At 41.0% G+C, this 18,550-nt stretch overlaps 1 protein-coding gene across 4 annotated transcripts in view; it reads left to right on the top strand.

The window, feature by feature from the left end:
- Window positions 1-15,438, top strand: part of LOC121342597 (SLX4 interacting protein) — a 69,028-nt gene extending 53,590 nt beyond the window's left edge. For all 4 annotated transcript variants that reach the window (XM_041417135.1, XM_041417137.1, XM_041417136.1 and 1 more), the window contains 3 exons: window positions 369-457; window positions 12,944-13,053; window positions 14,518-15,438. In XM_041417135.1, coding sequence (XP_041273069.1) covers window positions 369-457; window positions 12,944-13,053; window positions 14,518-15,346 — 1,028 coding nt within the window. In that variant the 3' untranslated portion in view covers window positions 15,347-15,438. The remainder of the gene's footprint in view (window positions 1-368; window positions 458-12,943; window positions 13,054-14,517) is intronic.
- Window positions 15,439-18,550: the final 3,112 nt, after the last annotated feature.

Raw genomic sequence — 18,550 nt, 5'->3', positions numbered from 1 at the left:
TTTTGTGATGAAAAGACTCATCACCAGAACAGCACAAAAGAAATCCTTGTTAAGTGGTTTGTCTCTTGGTTCTGTCTGGTCTTCCTGTCCGGGGGTGCAGGTGGACTAATGTGCAGCCATGACTGTCCTCTTGGGAACTCAATTTAATCTACTTATTGATTTTTTGGAATGCCTTATAAAAACAAAACAAAAGGAGGGGTGGCATGTAGAAGAGAGTAGGTGAGAAGCTAGAGAGGTGCATTAAATGAGTTAGTGTGCAATTAAAAAAACAAGTCATTTTGTGTACTAAAATAACATGTATGTTGTTATGAGTGGTTTTGAAAGTGGTTATGATTTTTGTAATCCTCTTTTCAATTCTTTTTGTGTAGAGCTCCGTGTGTTTCCAGAGAAATTTATTGTTTGTGTCAGCAAACTTGACTTTGATCCAAGTGCTTGGACATGTGACAATGGTGGATTGGTAGGTACAAAACTGTTCTATAAATTTTTGGGGGTTTTAGTAGAAATGGAGCAAATATTTATGTATATAGATGTAGTTATGCAAGTATTTGTTACTGTCATCTTGGCACCAGAAAGTCACATGAACAGTTGGGCCAAACTATTGAAAAGGGCATCCTGAAATGAGCCTAAGGCGGGCAGAAATGGAAATTTTGAAAGCTCAGCATTTTCTGAGCCTTATAAGTCTTAGAGACCATGTGTTTAGAAAGCTGGGTAGGATTTTAGCACCTTGATTTAAGGATCTTTTTTACCTTTATATTTTCCTTGTAACGTTTTAGTCTCCAAAATTCTAATGCAGCTAAGTTTGTAAAGTCCTCGGGTTTCTTGTATGTTTTCTTAGCACTTGTTCTGCGCGGCAACTCAAGCGGATCAGTGCTGGCCCTGCTGGGAAAAAAATCCCCATACATTTCTGGAGGAAAAGGCACTGGTGTGTGGTTAAATACCATAAGCAATTCTCCTTAAATATTTCATCCCGAAGGCTTCACCAGGGTCAGAGGCTTCTGGATTTTATCCTGCAGTTAAGTGCTGATTGTCTCAGGAGTGCTCACATGGGCCCAGGTGCCGCTCTGTGGCTCACACTGAGGGTCACAATCACACCCCAAGGTCTGGGTGGATTTTAGGAGTTGATCTTGCATGTATTAAAGTGTATTTGACCCTTGAAAAAACATGTTTTCTTTTACTCATTCAACTCCTTTTTTTTTCCAATACCAGCTAGGGTGTTCATATTTGTAATGCTGAATGCAGATTTTCTTGTTTCAATTCCTAATTTGCTACCCTTAAATGTGAAAGAATCAAGCAAAGTATTTTTGCACTCTCAGGAAAAAAACCTATCTCCCTGCTCTAGAAGTACTTTGCTCTTTGGAAAATTATTACTTTTTTCAGTATTGTCTTGAAAACTACTTAATGCTTGAAGTAGAAAATTCTATCGCTGCGTTTTGACTGCGAAATAATTATGGGGTTTCTTCTTGCTTGAGTAACTCTTACGAGATATCCAATTCCCTCATTTGGTATTTTTCATCTTTCCATAAAATAAGAGTTGAGAAGTTTTCTTTAGTTTTTCTTGTGATCATTTGTAGGAAGGAGAAGGCAGATTTAAAAATTTACTATTTCAAAATTGGACCTTGATCTGTGGAAACTCCTTGTTGTTTAAAAGGCAAGTTTAAACACTTTTATATTTAAAAAGAAAACATCTCTTCATGAGCTGATGACCTAACCAACAATAAAGTGTTGGGAGTTTGCTTTGCTTACAGATGCAGAGTGTGTGCACAGCCCTGGCTGGGATGGGCAGTGTAGTGTGCTGGTGTAGGAGGGAGTAAGTAAGAGAAAGTTAGCCCTAAGTTCTTCCCTGATTGGAAGAGCTTGGCAAGATGGGAGCAGACCCTCAGCACATGTTTTGGAGCATGTGTTTAATTCTTACCACTGTCACTTAAAGGGTCCACTCCAGACTGTTTTGTTGTTCCAGGATTCCTAATGCACATTAGTACCAGATTTGTCATATACTCCAGCTGAGTACTTGCCAGACTGGGGGAGTGTTTGGTTGCCACTGAGGGTTTTTCGAGTTTTTGGCACTCCAAAAGAAAGGCAGAGAATCTGCACTTTGTGTGTGCCTGCTTTTCTGCATGCAGCTGAGCCATGAGTAGGCTGGAATTCTAAACTCTGCCCTACAAAAGACCACCCAGAAGACCTTTCTGTTGATACACTCTGCAGATTCTGTCATGGGCTGAAAATGAGGCTGCGTTTTGTTTTCTTCTCCATGTTGTTTGGGTTTGAATAATGCCACAGTGTTGGATGCAAGTTCTTTTAAACCTTTAATCAGCTCACAGCCTTGGATTTGAGGGCCTGTTTGTGTTTTACAAAAGCAGTTAACCATACATTAATGGAGATTTTGTCACTTCCCTGTGTTGCTGTGACTGTTATTGACCTAGTCAAGACTTAGTGATTATGTATTTTTTAAACTGTTTTTATGCTGGTTTATGGTCTGGGTCCAGCTTTCATTCCTGAGCTCTGTCAAGACAAATGCGGCTCAGAGTTCCCCTTTCCCTTTACTTGGAACCAGTTTTATGTCAGCCTGGTGCGCATTTCCTTCACTGAGCACAACTCTGGTCCTTCACCTGTCTTCAGCCCTTCATTCTTTGCCTTTTCTCTGCCTTTTAGGCTGCTCTGTGTATCTCTGGAATAGGCTGTGATGAAACAATGAGTTTCAAGGGATGAAAATGAAATGAAATTAAATTTTTGTCCTGCACCATAGGAAAGATTATAATTACATTGCTTTTGAGATATTCACAAGCACAAACCTCAGCATCAGTTGCTGGGAGAACCAATTTTAATCCTTCTGTGATGCCTCATGTAAGACTAAGTAGACAGTCTCTGTCAAATTAGTTTTAAGCATAAACCAATAAAATATTTGAGGGCACCTCTAAGGAGCAGGGATGAAGTAAAACAGAAGCAAATCTATCGATATGTAATTTTCTGGGATGCATTTATAAACGGGTTTGTCTGTGGCTATGTTTAAAACTCAGGCTGCAGGCAGTAATAAGCATTTTGGAAGAAGGGAAATCTCTAGTAAAGAAACAATATAGCAAGTTATTGAAATTACATAAGCAAATTGGAAGTCTTAAGGAAAAGATGGAAGAATGGGCTGAGTGATTAATGCCAAGTTTAAACATAAAGCCATTGTTTCCTGTTTTACCAAACTGTGTTTGTAATCTTGAATAGTTTTATCTTGAAAAAGAAGACAGTTTTGGGAACATGGCAAAAGAGGAAACCCAAGGAAATATATAAGAGCTCTGGAGAGATTAGTCATCTTTGTCAGTGACGACATTTTCTCGATTATTATTATGTAGGGGCTAAAGTGGAAAATTGGAAATGGGTTATCTGGGGAAACAGTGGAAATGGGTGGAAGGCTTATGAGCATTTGAAAATGTGCAAACAATGGAGTATTCATTGATAACCACATCAGCTTTATACCAGAATCTATGAGAGGAAGCACTTCTAGGGAAAGCGTGAAGGAGGCTAAGCTAAAGATGGTATTAAAGTGGAAATTTTAAATTACTGTTTGAGTAACATCAGGAAAGAAAGTGAGCAGTAGGAGATCCTGTCTTGATTAAAAAGGTCTCGGGGTTTCCAGTGAGCCTTGTTAAGTTACAGAGAATATTAGACATAAATAAAGATTCTGTTCCACCAGAATATTGTTCTTTAAAAACCAAACCAACCAAAACAACCCCTTCACAAGTACACATGGAGGAGAAAAGTGCTAAAGATGTTCCCAGTGCTTTTTTAAATCCCCAGGAGGGAAATAAACTATTTCATCTTCTTCATACATGTCTGATTTATAAATTGTGTCATTGTAATACTTTTCAGGAGCATTAGAGAAGTCTCATTCTTTAAACTCCTAAGAGCCGTAGTGACAGGGTTTGCTTGGATTTTGATTATGCTGGGAAGAGGCTTCTGGTTCTTTCATGCAAACACGAAACTTAGCTGTAATTAACAGATCTGTCCCACTGGAGTGTATGCTGCTGGAATAGTGTGTCTGTTGGAATGTAGAATGAAAACTTCAGATAGCAGCAATTTGTAAAGATTAGTACAGGACTTCATGTGGAATTTAGTTATCTTAGATGCTTTAAAGACTTATTGTTGAGTAATATCAGATTGGGTAGGGGAAGAAGGAAATGCTGTGAAATAGAATTGCACAATTCACACTGTAAATACAAATATTGGTATGTGTGTATATCGATATATGTGTATTAAATATTACAGTGAAGCTGCTGTGCGGGTGGGCTGCTACTGAAAAGGTCACTCCACATCCCCTCTACATCCAGCCACATATTCCTTTCCTTTCTGGGCACAATGGACCAAGTGATTCTTCAGCTGAGAATGAATTAATTCATTGACTTGATCTAGCAGAAAATGATTTATTTGTGAAGTTTCTCTGTTTTTCCTTGGAGGATTAGTTTTCCATCATGTCAGTTCACTGAACCAACTCATCCTGTACCCACACACTTGCCAGTTGTGATGCAAAAAAATGTTGCAGGAGCACACAGCCAGGATTTGGATGAATGGAGCCGAAGCAAACTTTAGGTAGCAGCTGAGTTACCTGGGTTTGAAAGTAACATCCGCAACACTTTAATGTAACAGTTCTTGTAATATTTGTCTTGCTGCTGACTTTTTTATGTCACTGTCCTTTTTGAATTTTATAAAATCTAATTTTCTGGGATTTTAGATAAGGTGCTGAATTATTTTCAGTTACTATAATAAACAGAAGGAAAACAAGCTGTAGTTGGTAAATATGAACAGGGTTCACTACTTCTTTCAAAAAGATGGAGAGGTGAAGCTGCAGACTAATGAATTTTATCCCAATACCACATTAGTGGAACTGGCAAAGAATTGCTTGGGTGAGTTTTCACTTTTGACACCTCAAGCTTCTGTCACTTTTTTTTTTACTCATCCTTCCTGTTCTGTGCTCCTCCTGCCTTCACTTCCCTGGGCATTCTTGTCTTCAGTGTTTGTCAGTGCTGGGGTCATGCAGTGGTGCCTCTGAAAACAAGGGGTGTTTTTGGTTTGGATTTTTTTTTTGTTTGTGTGGTTCACTTTCAGTCAGATCCCTTCGGTGTTGATCCTTGGCAGGACCACGTGTTGGGTAAGGGTGAGACTTCCCATTCATTGTTGCTGTAGCTTTCAATTAGCTTCAGTCATTGGGCTGCTGTCTCTGAGAAGGTGCATCTGAGAGGAATGATCCTGAGGTCACAAACAGAAAGCTACAGCAGCTTTGTCGTATTCCCTTTTGTCCCAGCTGTCTGCCTCTTCTCCTTGGAGATCCCCACTCCTGCAGCAGCGCTTGCCAGAAGGGCTGTGTGCCTGCATCTCATCTTTCTGGGTATCACAGTCTGGATTCGGGCACACCGAGCTTCCCTGGCTGGGAGCAGCTGGGGCCTGTGTGTGTGCTCCCTTCTGCCAGCTCTCAGTGGGGCAGGAACCTCCTGCAGAAGGGGAGGGAGGAGACCTGAGAGCGGTGATGCTGGCAATTGCCTCAGTGAGATTTGTCTGAACTTGTTGCAGTTTCTTCTCTTAGCTTACAAACTGATTTATTTTCTGCATGGCAAACATCTCGCAGCTGCAGTAACTATCCGGAGAAGTGGACAAATGATGAAATGAAAACTGACACAATTATTTCAATTAGTCAAGACCAGAGAAGGCTTTGGAGAATTTCAGAGAAACCTCCCAAAGCTGGGTAGAGAGGCACTGTAAATGAAAATCATCTGTTGATAAATGCACAGTGTTTTTACTGAAAAGAGCAATTGCTGTGCTCATGCAAACTGCTGAGTGAATTAACTGTGTGATGGCTGGAAAAAGGTCAAGATATTGCTGCAAGGAATTGATTGGAAAACTTTGTTCTGTGGCATTATTTATCTGAAAAGCAGACAGAATATTAAGAGTATGTATGGAATGAAATAAAAATTTTTATTTATTTAATTTTTATTGCCTTAAAGTAATATTTATTGCCTTAAAGCCAACAAATAAGTGGAATACATCCTCAATAAAAGTGTACCTCATTATGCAAAATCAGGTGAAGCAGAGCAGAAATATAGATGGTCCTGTAGCTGCAGTATAAATTATTAAGGTTGTAAAATGATTTCCATATTAAGCAATCCTCAAAAAGTAGGGACAAATTGAGTAATCTTTTACTCATTTTGGTAGCTGCTTTTTATATGAGTGCTCCAGTTGATTTAAATCTCACTACTTAGCAGTGTTCACAAGATCCCATTTGTCAAAGCCTTGTGGTTATTTAAGATGTTATCATCTGTCATCATCCTTTCACCTCCCTCATTTTCCTCTCCCCTCTCACTGTTGCTGTCACAGCTTATGCTGGTGGTTCATGTGGATTTGACCTGATTCTCTGCAGGCTTGGAGAGGACGGGCACTCCTGGTAGAGGGGGCAGGGGGAAGGCTGGCAGGGATCACGTTAAAGCTGCAGGGAGCTAAAGATTTTATTTAGCTGAGGTGCATCTGCAAGATTTTGATAGCTCTAGGATTTGAAAAGGTTTAACGTACTTAAGGTTTTGATAATAATTCCTGATATTCCTGTTGGGTAAAGAATATTTGACAGGATTTAAAAAAAAAATTGTTTTAAGGAGCAATCTGTTCCTCAGTGTTCAGCAGAAATCTCTTAGAACTAATAGGAAGTCCATACCTTGACTGAACAGGAAAGTGAAATATATGATGGTCAAGTTCATGGCAGGATTTTTGAACAATTTGTAATGATTTGAAATTATTTGGAGGAATAGATCCCCAGTGTGGACTCAGAAGTCTTGGGGTTTTTCAGGGTGGTGGTACTGGTATTGGTTTTGGAAACCAAGCTGAAACATGAAATTGTTGAACAGTAATTCTTTCCTGAGCTGTGCTGTTCTTGTTTTACATATTTTGGTTTTGTGTAGCTGGTGAGATCAAGAGTATTAGTTGTTCTTTACAACATCTCCTCCAGGTGTTGCTGCATATTGTAATTGCATAAAAACAACAAAAGAGCAGAAAATGGATGTATTTTTTTTCCAGATTTTTTTCCTATAAGTATCCAAGTGTTGGGCATCTGAATCACACTGTACACATCATGTGCTCCAAGGAGTATTCCCTCCTGTCATATAAGCCATGCTGTGTCTGGAAGGGCAAGTGCAAAGTTTGCTTCAGTGCTGCTGGTGGGTGATGCTGAGGGACACCTGCACTGGCTGACCCCATACCCAGTGAGGTTTGGTAGGCACATAGAGGATCCTCATGCCAAGCTGTGAAAAGCTGTAGTACAGGATTACAGGGGGGGCTGAATCAGATATTCTCTCTTGATTTGTAAGCTGGAGAAAGGGGTCAAGCAACACAGAAAATTGCTATTCCCTTATTTTATAAAAATATCTTTCAAGTATGAAATGTGTGTCTAGCATGCATGTCCTCTTTCATAATTACTGGAGTCAGGAACCTAAAAATTGATGGAAATGGTTGGCTGAAGATGCATGCTTATAAGACATGGGTTTCCTTTAAAAAAGTAAAAATCCACTGTCAATATGCTTTAGATTTTTCTTTAGTGTCATTGAGAGAAGTTATTTTGGTTGAAAAGCTGTTGTCTACTCCTCCAGTGGACACTTCTTATCAGTGGACGCCTTCTCTGAAAATAGAATCTGAGTCTTGAAGCATCAGTCTATGAAATCAGAATGATTAATAGCTCAATTACTTAACATTAATTTTAGCAGTTCTTGCCTTCAAGCAAATGCACCCAGCCTGTGTCACGTGCTGCTCAGTGTGTAAATAAATCGGTTGCTTCGGGAGCACTTCTGTGCCATTAGAAAGTGTGATGGGGTATTGCTCCCTGTGTTACACATGGGTCTGCATTTATAAAAAGGCTCCCCTGCAGCTCTAAGTTTTAGGAAGAATCACATTTCATTTGTTCTCTGCCATTTACAGCAGGAATTCTTCTATTTTCTCTTCTTTAGTGGGTGTTCAAATGCAAATCTACACAGCTCTGAATTTCTTACACTCAGAACAGTCTGGGATTCCTCCTGTATGTGAAATACAGTTAAAATCTGAACCAAATACTTCAAAAGGAAAAAGGCATTTTCCTCATAGAAGTCGTATGCTTGAAGCTAATCTGGTGATGCCTGGGGGACCTTTGGAATGTTTGTAATTGCCAGGACTTACGTATTGAGTGAGAAACTTGGGTTCACACCTTGTGTTTTGAGAAGGTGGAATGTGTATCACAGGGGCTTGTAACAGACTGGGCCAACGCTTGGACTAAATGGTACAGACCATAGGGTCTCCTGAGGAGCAGATCTGAAAATCTCTGGTGTCACATTCAAAGGAATTTTGGTGGTAGATGGTGAAGACTGTGCTGACCCAGGAGTTTGATTTTGCCTTCTGTGCTAGGTTATGGGAAGGTTGAACAGTTCTGCTCCTCCTGGACAAATGCAGTTTGCCCTGGTTGTTATATTCTTTTCAAGATTGAAATTGAAGTGTTTTTGAAAACAACCAGCATTCCTTAAAAATACTTATTTCTAAAGGCAACACCAGTATTCCAGTGTAACCTTGATGGTTTTTACTGGAATTTACTGACTTCTACAGCAGGACAGTCAACTTTAAAATGTAGAGCAATATTCCACAAATCTGATCAAGGAACTGTATTTCAGGTTGAGAATAATATCCATTTCTGTACTTGGAAAACTTCTGCAAGTGTTTTATGATGTGGTTGGAGTTCATAAGTAGAACTGCCAGGACTGATGCATCACTACATTGGAAATGCAAAAAAATTTGCATCTTGAAACTGTGGGAAGCTTTTCCTTCATGTGGGTTGGGAGAGGGCAGGAGACGAGACCCAAAGTCCTGTCTCTGTCACTTTTTTATCAGTTAGATTGTAATGTCTGATTCATCCTTCCCTCAGAAGCCTCCTCACTTGCTTTAAGGAGCCTTTTTGTTTATCAGATTGGAAGGAGTCCTGTCTGACCTCTCTGATCTGTCCATCATCTGTCAGGACACCTCTGAAACCTAAAGGTTGTCTTTGATGGTTGAGCTCATGATACAGCTTAGAATGGCACTGAGAGAAATCATCCAATTGCAAGCTTACATAAAGCTCCCCTAAATAAGTGTTTCTGTCTTACTCATTTCACCAATTTTAGTTTTATTGTATGGACCTGGAATAATACTTTAGTTCATAGCTTTGCCTATATTACTGTCTTTCTAATCCCCTCCCTTTTGCCACCATGATATAAAAATTGATTTCTTGAACAAGCTGATGTATTCTATTGAGTATTTTTGATGAGCCACATTGATAAATGCATTTTAAAAACTGTGTTTTCTATTATGGGGTTGGGAACCAGACATGGTTCCCAACCCCATAATAACCAGTCTCTTAGTCTTACTTTATGGGTACATAAGCTTGTGGCACTGAGAAGAGTGAAAAACATCTAGCAAGCATGACACAGAGAGGCAGGAAAGGGGGGCAGCAGTGTTCACTTCGAAGATTTTCTTTCAACCCAGTATTAGACTGGAAGAAAAAAAAAGAAAAGAGTATTTGTATGACTATATTGTCATGCTGGCAAGGCCAATGCTTTCCCTCTGCTTCAGGGGAATGAGCTCCTCTTCAGGATAAGGGTCCCTCGAAAGTGCCCGTCCCTGGGTAGTTCTTTAACAGGTACTTAGTGCTGTACTGCTGAATTCAGCTGTCCTGGAGAGAGCTGGAGAGAGAGGGCAGTGAATGCCACCTGTACAGTTCTGAGGGTTTCTGTTTCAGCTTGTGTGTGTAGTAAGTGGAGTATAATAGACAAAAACAAAAAAAAAGAAAAGAAAAGACAATCCTCAATTTGATAAACCTTACAGGAAGTATGTTCTGTGCCTAGCAGTGTGTCTGATAGTTCTCTGTGGGTTTTGATAGAGGTTTTTCTTCCCCCAAACATCTCTTTGGATAAGTATTAAGGACCTTGAATTCAGATTTGGGGAGGCCAGTGTCATGGGCAGGTAGGCTGATAAGACTTTGCAAGCTTCACTTCTGTGGGCCCTTCTCTGCAGTTTTAGTGACAAAGGACTGAGCTTACCCTGGGATTTTAAGAGCACATATTTCTAATAGAACTTGGCAGTTCAAGGGCTAGAGAAGCATTTTAATCTTTTGTGCCCACCCAGTCTCTATACAAATGTAAATATGTCTGCCTTTAACAATTTGCCAAGAAATGTGGTTTTAATTTGTTAGCAGCAATCCCACTCCCTGCAGCTCTTTGAGAGTCGAGTCGCAAGTCTGGCGGTGCTTTGACGTTTTTCTCTGTCATGGTGTCATTGTTTATATGATGTCTGCTTCTGCTGTCCTCCCTTTTATGCCTGGAATATTTTTCTTTAATTATTTCACTGCCTAAAAGGAATCTGGGATTACTAGACAGGATGAGAGCAGATTAGCTTTTTTTTCTTTCTTTAGCAAGTCCTGAAGTTCCCATAGGAAATAAATAGTATTCCCAAAACAGACAGTGTGGGTTTTTTTTTTTTTTTTTTTTAATTAACTAAAATTATTAAGTCTAATAAAGAAAATAAAGGAAGTATCACCAATAATGGCTGTGTGTCTTAGTAGTATATGGAGTGCCCACTGTTGTTATTTATGACTCCCTTTGCCTTCTATTGTGGACTTATTCCAGCCTTAGGGAGTTTACATCACTACTAATAGCAAAAGGCTCTCTGGTTCCCACAGAGTCTTTCAGAGCCTGACTCATATGCCTTATGTTAATTGTTCAGCTCTCAAAATACAGCACTTACAGGGTGTGGTTCCGAGGGGAAAATCTACTGTACTTAGAGGGCATGTTCAGAAGTGTTTCACATATAAATCATTTTGATTTTTACTTTTTTTGATGCCTTAACCCTTTCTGTCACTACTTTGTGTGAGAAGTTATTTGAAAGCAAAACAAAAGGTCGATGACAGCGCAGTGAGGGAATGTGTTAGCCCTGCAACTTGGGGCCATGAGCTCCAGGCTGACTCAATTCACAAGTGCTGCGATTTTGTCATCCTGGCCTCTCTGCAGGGTCTGCTCCTCACAGCCTGACACGACCCAGTCCTGCAAGGGTCTTGAGTCAGAGGCAAGTCAGGGCTGGGGCTTATTCCTGATCTGCAGTAGGGAGTACATGGGCACAGGAACTATCCCCCCCTCCCCTGGATTTTGTACCAAGGGCTCCTTTCTGTGCATTGCTTACCAGAGTGACAAGAGTTGCCTGAGTGGGCTGCTGATCCTGGCCTGGTCAGCGTGCTGGGGGCTGAAGGTTTAACAGAATTAACCTGACCCCTTTCCACCCAGCAGGAACTCATATGGGCTCTGGCTCTCCGGCCAAGTACGAGTGCTCTCCAGCTGCTTTGATGCACGGTGATTGTGCAAGACCCTTCAGCCTCCAAGTTGTGTGGCTGTTACTGGAAATCAAAATAGTTTCTACAGACTTTGCAGTCTCTGCCTTCTCTTAAAATAAGCACAAGGCTCGAATATCATAGTAGTATTTCATTCTTTAATGGCTTAGTATTAAAAGTATGAAAATATATTTAGTCAAATTAGGGGAATCTACCTCCAGCAAGAATAGAAGCAGCAATTAATCCCTCAGATTAAACTAGTTAAGCTTGATTTCTGAGGCTGGGATCACATTGCATGTATGCTCCATGTGTTTTCTGCCTGCTGTAAACACACTCCTTACACCACGTGTGGACAGAACTTCTTGCCTGGCTCAGTGTGCACATTTGTGTAACTTGTCTCTGAAAGGAAGAGCAGAACAGCTGTAGCTTTAAGTGCCAAAATGGCTTTACTTCTTTGCCTGACTACCCTCCTTCTGCTTGCAAAATAAGAAGCTGTTTTCACTGGCTATTTCTTCTGGAAAGAACATGGCGGTCCCCCCTGCCCTCTCCTCTAAAACAGAAATAAAAATGGGCAGGGCTAAGTGACGGGTTCCCAAGGGCTGTTCCAGGCAGGGGTCATGTACAGGCTGTGGCTTTGTGCCTCTGCTGGCTGTCTCTGTGTCCCTCAGTTCTGCCACACCACCTGGATCCAGTGCCTCACCAAGGAGTGGGCTGGAGCTCCCCTGCGTTTGGGGAGCCGTCAGAGGCTGCATCGCAGGGGCTGAGGGAGAAAAGTGCTCTCAAAGACAAGGAGATGCACAAAGCCTCTTCTCCTCTTGACTTCACCACTGCTTTTTCCTCCCCTCCATAGCCTCAGACGTAATACTTCTTTGGAAGTGTGTGGTAGTTAATAGTGAAATCAGCAAACAGCTCTTCTTTGATTGAGATTGTTTCATTGTGAAGGGAAGTGCTCACAGCTTGAAGAAAAAGCATTTTCCTTCCCTCCCGCTCGCCCCAACCTCGTATTATATAAAAGGATGGTGCTGCTGTTAGCTGAGACCAGAAAGAATTCCCCTGTTGTCCTGTAGTAGCCAACCACTACAAGCTGTGAGCGTTTAAATGTTAGAATTAAAAGTTTTAACCCTTGCCTTGTTCGATGAGCAAATAACGCTGTGTATGTTTTTTTCTAAGTATGGAAAATTATGGGAATTCCTCTGAGAATAAGTGTACAGACCACTGCGCCAGTCAGTCTCTTCAGAAAAAAAACTGACAAGCGTGCTCCTGTCTGCAAGAGAGATTCCTGGCATTTGTCACAGTTTGAGCCACAAAGATGTCAAATATTTGCCAACAGTTTCCTCAGATGGTTTGGAAAGCTACATCCTTTACACTGCAGTCCTGTTTGTTTGCGGTGTATTTTAGCATATGAAATATGTTGCTTGGGAGTCAAGGGGAGGGAACTGACTAGACTCCCAAATATTAAAAGATTAAAAATAATTGTTTCTTTTAGACTGCTCGGATCAAAATAAAATAAAGAACAGCTGTAAATCTTGGTGTTAGAAATGGAGCTTTCTGTTGGATAATCATAGTTTGATGTGTCATGCTTTAAACCTGTATTTTCTTTTGGAACAGAAAGAAGAACTTTCCAATGGGACGTCTGAATATTTTACTGAATCTGCTGAGAACAAGAAGCTTAAGATTAGTCTGAGTGAACAAATAAAGAGAGACATCCTGAGAAAAATGTATGCCACTATTCTTTATAAGCTTTTGAATTTATAATTGGTAAAATTTGGTAGAATCTAGCTTATGAAATCAAATAAAAATTTAAATAATATAAAATTTTAAATAATATAAACTACTTTACAAAAGATTGTTTTAAATTACTGAAAGATTACTACTGTAGTGTGGATAAGCACATAAAATGATTGTTGTTTTTTACAGCATGGAGAAGGCTATTACAACCCACATAGATGTCACACATAGCACTAGGCAGAATCAAAACAGGCTGTTTTTCCTTGAATGAAGCTCTGAGCCAAAATAAATATATGATGCTTGAATCGAGTGAAAAACACTTCACGAATATTTTTTTTGTTGTTCATTTTGAGACTCTGGATCAATAGTAACAATTAAAGAGTATCCCTGGTGGAGTGGATGGGGAGAATGAGCTGATCAGCTGAACTTGTCACTGCTCCATGTGGTGGGAGATGCCAGCAGCCCCAAATCACCTGTGACATCAGAGATTTGCTGTAAACCCTGGCAACTTTTCTTTTTACCACTGTTGTCTCATCTGTGTTGTCTTTAGCAATGAGATTAGCTTTGGGGGTATGCCAGCTCTACCTGTTTTGGATGAGCCCTCTTTGACAGGAGTTAGATGCGCTGTCCTGGAAACAGCTGGGCAGCAAAACGTGATCTCAGCCTCGGGCTGAGATCTAGCAACGTCTTTAGACTCAAAATGCAGCTTCAGGACTGAGGCATAAAGTTCATCTTAGGGGCTGTGTGAAATGTAGATCCATAGGTAACACAGTGCTGAGGAGTGTTTGTGTACTGACACTCCGGCAGGTCCCTTGTGGTCCCATTTTCCTGTGTAATTCCTTTCAGAATATCATCTACTTGCATTACCAAAGTCCTTGCCAGATGAATGGGCTTGATACTAGATGAGTAGTGGTTAACTTTAAAGCAACGCTTTGAAATGTCCTGGGAAAAATTCCAGAGGAACATTCTAAAATAGAGATTAGGAGCTCTCACACAGAGGCGCACTCACTGCCTCTCCCGCCTGCCCCCTCTGTCCTGTAGATATGCATTATACATGGGGATGTATGGGAATGGTTTGCAATCATTTAGGCACTTGGGAAACGCTGTTTTATCTAGCCGGTTCGGAAAGGAATTCAATATACTTCTGCTCTGTTGACCTTTAACATCTGTAATGAATCCAGTTCTGCCTCTTGGAAAAGAGTGTGAACTCACTTCTTCATGGCTTAGTCATTAATAAATAGGGCTCTCCCCTAGCGCGGTGGAAAATCAGATGGATAACGCTTGATATTATCCACACTAGGCAAACACTGCTGCTTGTCAAGATGATACACAGGGATTTTTTCCATGTTCAGAAATTGGGTGGCCCAAGTGGTGTTTCAGAGTTGGAAAAACAGTAAGTGGAGTCAGTAAAGGTTCATTTTTAATTTAAAAAACAAAATTCCTTTTTATTGCAGTGTGAAGAGGACAAAACCAAGGAGAAGTAGTGCAAGCAAACCTCAAATCAGCAAGGACTCCAAGAAAGTGTATCTTGGCTGTGCAGACTTGCAGACAGAGAACAGAGACTGTGAGAGTTCTCTCAGTGCTCGGTCTGCTGTGAAACGTAGGAGCCCAGGCCTGCTGAAGGACTGCACAAACACAGCTGAGAGCAGCTTGGGACTTCCTGTGCTGGAGCAGAGAAATGATGTTCATCAGAGAGAGCCAGGAGGGGTTCACAGCCAGCACAAACCTGACTCTCTGGAGTGGCCAGAGGCGAGTCTGCTAAGTGAGAGCCCTCCTTGCAGCTCCGAGTCAGCGCTGCCGGCTCCTAGACAGAGTCAGAGGGTGGCCAGAGCACAGGCTCAGCTCGACACCCCTGGTTCTGAGGAAAAGTCAGAGCATTTCACAGAAGTGTCCTCTGAAGAGACTCCTTTAACTTGTATCCATACAGAAATGAGTAAGTGTGATGATCATTGTTTGGGTCCATTCCTGGAGGAGAAGACACCTCTTAATTCCAGGTTGTTTTCAAAGCAAGACGTGACAAAGACTGTGGTTGACAAGAACTCATTGATATTGAGAAAAAACCCCTCTTGGTCTCTTTTTGTGAGCAGCAGTGGAGTGCAGACAAGCCAAAGTGAGCCAAGCACAGTCCCTGAAGAGCTGCCTGCAGTGCCATCATCATGTCTAGAACTGCACCCTGTGTCTTCAGAGAAGCTTTCCCAAAAAAGAAAAAAAGAAGTGGAAAATGGTCTCCGGAAGTTAAAACTGCGAAGGCTTAAGAAGTCAAAATCTGAAATACTGCCTTGATAGCATGAGTGATCAGCCAAGGTTGTGCCTAAGCAAAGAGCAAGAAGCAATTCAAAATGATGGAAAACAATAAAAATACAAAATCAAAATTAGAGAACACATTAAGAAAATTTAGTTAACTAAGGATCTTAGTCATTTGGCACTGTAATAAAGGTAATCCTTTTAAGTCTTTAGGAATTAGTCATGATTATTGCACAAGTCATCATCGTATTTATAGAAAGAAAAATCTCTTATAAAATAATATTTACTAAGCAAAATTTTAGATTTATACATATTCAGTGCTATTAAAAAGTCATATCAGCTGCTGACAGCAAAAGTTAAAACTCCTTGTGTGATCTGTTAGCAGCTGCAGTTATTTGGTCTCTTGCTTGTTTCTGAGCATGTAGTTTATTTCAGTAAAAAATTAACCCTTTCTCTGTATTAGAAAGTTCCTGGTTTACTAACATGATCTTTACAGCAATAAAGCAAATTAAGTTTATTTCAAATAACTCTTTAACCAGGATTATTAGCTGATGATTTGAGGCCCACTTCTTCAGAGAAGTTTCAAAATAACTATAGTTTCTGCTTGTGTCGTTTTGATATGAACATTTAATTCTAGCCCATGTTGTGAATACAAGTCATCATGCATTCAGTCTTGGGCGAAAATGAAGGTTTCCTTTATATATTTAGATTTAGGTATTTACACCTGGATGTGCGAACTTTGTTCTTGGGTGAAGTTCATGTATAAACATATATACACATCTTCATGGATACATGTTTCAAAATTAGGCCTTGCTTGTGTGCAAGAGCAACACGCTGGTTTTCATGTGGAAGTAATGCCACAGTTAAATCTTATTTTAAGATAAATTTTAATTTCACAGTGCTTGTTCATACTGCTTCTTAAATTGAAATGCTAATGAGCTAAGGAAATGTACCTTTTTTATTTCATGCTTATCTTTTTTAATGTGTAGAATAAATGTACAAGCCGTTTTCTTTCCTCATTCTCAAGCTCTGTGAGCACAGCCCCTGAGCTGGCAGTGCCCCGGCAGCCAGGAGGGCCAGCCATGTCCTTGGCATAGGCCCAGCAGGGACTGTCCCACCCGGCTCTGGCCTCGGGCTGGGGACAGCTGGGGGCACTGGGATGTAGAAAAGATACAGAGGTGCTTGAGAACATCCCGAGGAGTGCACAGGGATGGTGAAGGCCTTGAGGGGAAGCGCTGTGAGGAGCAGCACCGGGCTGTTCAGCCTGGAGCAGAGCAGACTGAGGGGAGACCTCACGGAGCTACAGCTTCCTGGTGAGGGGAGCAGGAGGTGACAGTGACAGCCCCTGAGGGAATGGCCTCAAGTTGTGTCAGGGCAGGTTTAGCTTGGACATCAGGAAGAGATTTTCCACCCAGAAGCTGGCTGGGCACCGGGCAGGCTCCCATGAGAAGTGGTCACTGCACCAAGGCCGGCAGAGCTCAGGAGGCGTTTGAGCAATGCTCCCATGCACAGGAGGGATTGTTGGGGTGTCCTGTGCAGGGCCAGGAGCTGGGCTTTGATGATGCTTGGGAGTCTCTTCCAGCTCAGCATGTTCTGTGCTCTCTGATGTTGCGTGAAGTAATTTAGAAAAATCTCAGTGACATTTACTTACGACTGTGGATCTCTTCATTGAGGTTAAGGAGATGATTCACATGCAGGAGCATTAGAGTTGGTGGTGTAACCCAGGTCCTGATGAGAGTTAGCAGCTCTGCAGCTGACAGCAGGACACTGCTGATTGTACAGCTTCCTCCTGCTGGAAGTGATTTCTGTTCTTGCTGCAAATGAAGAAGATTCTGCATGTGTCTGGAGGACATGTTCTCTTTTTTCTTTCAGCTCTTTGGGTGATGTTTCTCAGTGCTTTGCAGTCAGGTTGCAAATCCTTACCCAGCTCCAGGCTCTGCTAAAAGTTCTTTCCCAGTACCAGCAAAGCCAAGGCTGCAAATAACCTGGTTTGGAGGAAGAAGAGCCTGAGGTATGTTTGCTGTTGTCTTTTTTATGCACTGGAGATACTGGGCCAGGAAGGGAGTAAAAAGCACCTTTTTTGAGGGACTTGAAAGAGGTATAGGGATAGTTAATTAAGCATTTATCAGAAAAATGACAGTAGTTAGAATAATTTGATATTTTATATTAAAGTCTTAGCATTGATAATTCAAGTATCAGAAACCAGAGGGCAACCACATATAGTTTTTATCACATCAGTTTTAATCACCACTGTTATTATGTGTGTGTGTCTATATATATATATGTATATGTCTATATATATATATATATTAACTTTATAATTACAATTTAGTTTTAATCTTGATTGAATAACAGACCTGCCTGCACCCTTTCAAATGAAGGTCATATATTTAGAGGGGGCTTAGGTAGGTTAAACCATTGTCTGTGTAGGTAAGACCACTTGATTTTTCCTTTGGATATTTTGTTATGTTAGTTAAAATGCTCTTTTTATCTCTTCTCTGATGCCTGGGAACGTCTCCCTTTCAAAGCAGTGGTCAAGCAACAGTGAGAGAGGTAAGGGTGATTGAGGGTGTTAGAGGCTGGAGAGTCAGAGCAGACAGCTGGGCTTTCTCTCAAGTCCACAGTGGCATCATTCCTTTTGTCCTTTCTGTCTTGATAAGTTCTAGGCTCTTTGGAGCTGTGTATTTTTGAGCTTCATTACTACCAAAAGTTGTGATCCTCTCAGAAATGCAGCTGTTTAGGGAAAAGGCTTTGAATTCGCAGCCATTTCTGGATTTTAGAAGGTGTTGCTGCTCAAAAGTGTGCTTTCTTTTGTCTGTGCAGCAGGACTTTAATACCAGCTACTCCTTTGCAAACCTGGTGGTGCTTTGGGGTGCTGGGATACCCAGGCAGTGTCTGTGTCTCTCTCCTCTCTCTGCTTTGAGCCCAGGGTCATCTTCTCAGACTTTGCTTTTTTCTTTATCACCCAGAGGACTAGCACAGGTGTGGTCTGGCATGCTCTAGAACCACAAACCTGAATTCCTAAATCAGGTTTAGAGGGAAAAAAAGGGAACTGGAAACTGAGCTGAAGTAAATTAGCAGTTTGCAAGTCTTGGCTTTCTTTTTATCTAATTGCTTCTGTGCAGCAACCTGAATTCCTAAATCAGGTTTAGAGGGAAAAAAAGGGAACTGGAAACTGAGCTGAAATAAAACTAGCATACCTTTCTGTAAAAGTAAGGAATACTTAATATCTGTTCTGAAGCT

The sequence above is a fragment of the Onychostruthus taczanowskii genome, unplaced genomic scaffold (assembly GCF_017590055.1).
Source record: "Onychostruthus taczanowskii isolate IOZ18803 unplaced genomic scaffold, ASM1759005v1 scaffold55, whole genome shotgun sequence".
Taxonomy (NCBI): domain Eukaryota; kingdom Metazoa; phylum Chordata; class Aves; order Passeriformes; family Passeridae; genus Onychostruthus; species Onychostruthus taczanowskii.
This window is presented reverse-complemented; position numbering and strand designations above follow the sequence as displayed.